At 66.0% G+C, this 983-nt stretch overlaps 1 protein-coding gene across 1 annotated transcript in view; it reads left to right on the forward strand.

Annotated features, from left to right (window-relative positions):
* The window catches only part of GAA (glucosidase alpha, acid), a 9,323-nt gene that overhangs the window by 977 nt on the left and 7,363 nt on the right, over positions 1 to 983 (forward strand). The window contains exons 2-3 of the mRNA XM_009276823.1: positions 23 to 168; positions 546 to 711. Coding sequence (XP_009275098.1) covers positions 23 to 168; positions 546 to 711 — 312 coding nt within the window. The remainder of the gene's footprint in view (positions 1 to 22; positions 169 to 545; positions 712 to 983) is intronic.

Below are 983 nucleotides of genomic sequence, written 5' to 3' on the forward strand. Positions count from 1 at the left end.
CCCCCCTTCTCTGTCCCCGCAGCTGCGGGACCCGGCCCGGCAGCGCTACGAGGTGCCCCTGGCTACGCCGCGGGCGAGCGGCCGAGCCGCCTCCACGCTCTATGAGGTGCAGGTCAACCAGGATCCCTTCGGCCTCGTCGTCTACCGACAGCACGGCGGGCAGGTCCTGTAAGTGCCCGTCCTGCCCCGAGCCGGGTGAAGGCTCCCCTCGCCTTCCCGAAGGGATTCGGTCTGGAAGCGGGACCTAACACCGGCCCCAGTGATGCGCAGGATGGGAGCCAGGGTGCAGCAGGGGACACCAGTGATGGTAGCAGGGTGGCAGTCAGCGGCTGCGGGGGCTTTGCTTTGACCCCCTCTGCAGTTCGGTGGCTGGGAAAGGAAGCAGGAATCCCAGAGCTCAGCCGAAACCTGGTTTTGTTTCATGTGGTGACAAGCATCTGTGTCTGTCCCCAGGGCTGGTGGTCCTCCAGCTCGGTGCCTCCCTCCTTCCTGGCTGCTGGGCACCACCGGGGCTGTTTGCTGGAGTCTCCCTTTCTCTCCGGCAGGCTGAACACCACCGTCGCGCCCCTCTTCTTCGCAGACCAGTTCCTGCAGATCTCCACGTCCTTGCCCTCCTGTTTCATTTCTGGGCTCGGGGAGCACCTGACGCCTCTGGTCCTCAACACGTCGTGGACCAGGGTCACCCTCTGGAACCGGGACATGGCGCCTGTGGTATGGAGCAGGGCTGAGGGAAAGGGAGACGGCTCATCTGTGCTTGCAGGGGTGGCCCCACGGCCTCTTATGTCTTGTCCGGGGCTGGGGAAAGGCGTCCGTGCTGGTTGAGCTCTGGGGCCTGGCCTCAGCGCCGGGCAAGCCCATGGGACCGTTGTCCCCAGATCAGGCTTTATACCCCCCTGGGGCTCCGCTCTGCGCTGCTCGGGAGCTGCTTTCCCCCCCACCGGTCCAGGGCTCTTGCTCAGGGCAGAGCTCTGCCGACTGGGGCG

This window comes from Aptenodytes forsteri, unplaced genomic scaffold (assembly GCF_000699145.1).
Source record: "Aptenodytes forsteri isolate BGI_AS27 unplaced genomic scaffold, ASM69914v1 Scaffold34, whole genome shotgun sequence".
NCBI lineage: Eukaryota > Metazoa > Chordata > Aves > Sphenisciformes > Spheniscidae > Aptenodytes > Aptenodytes forsteri.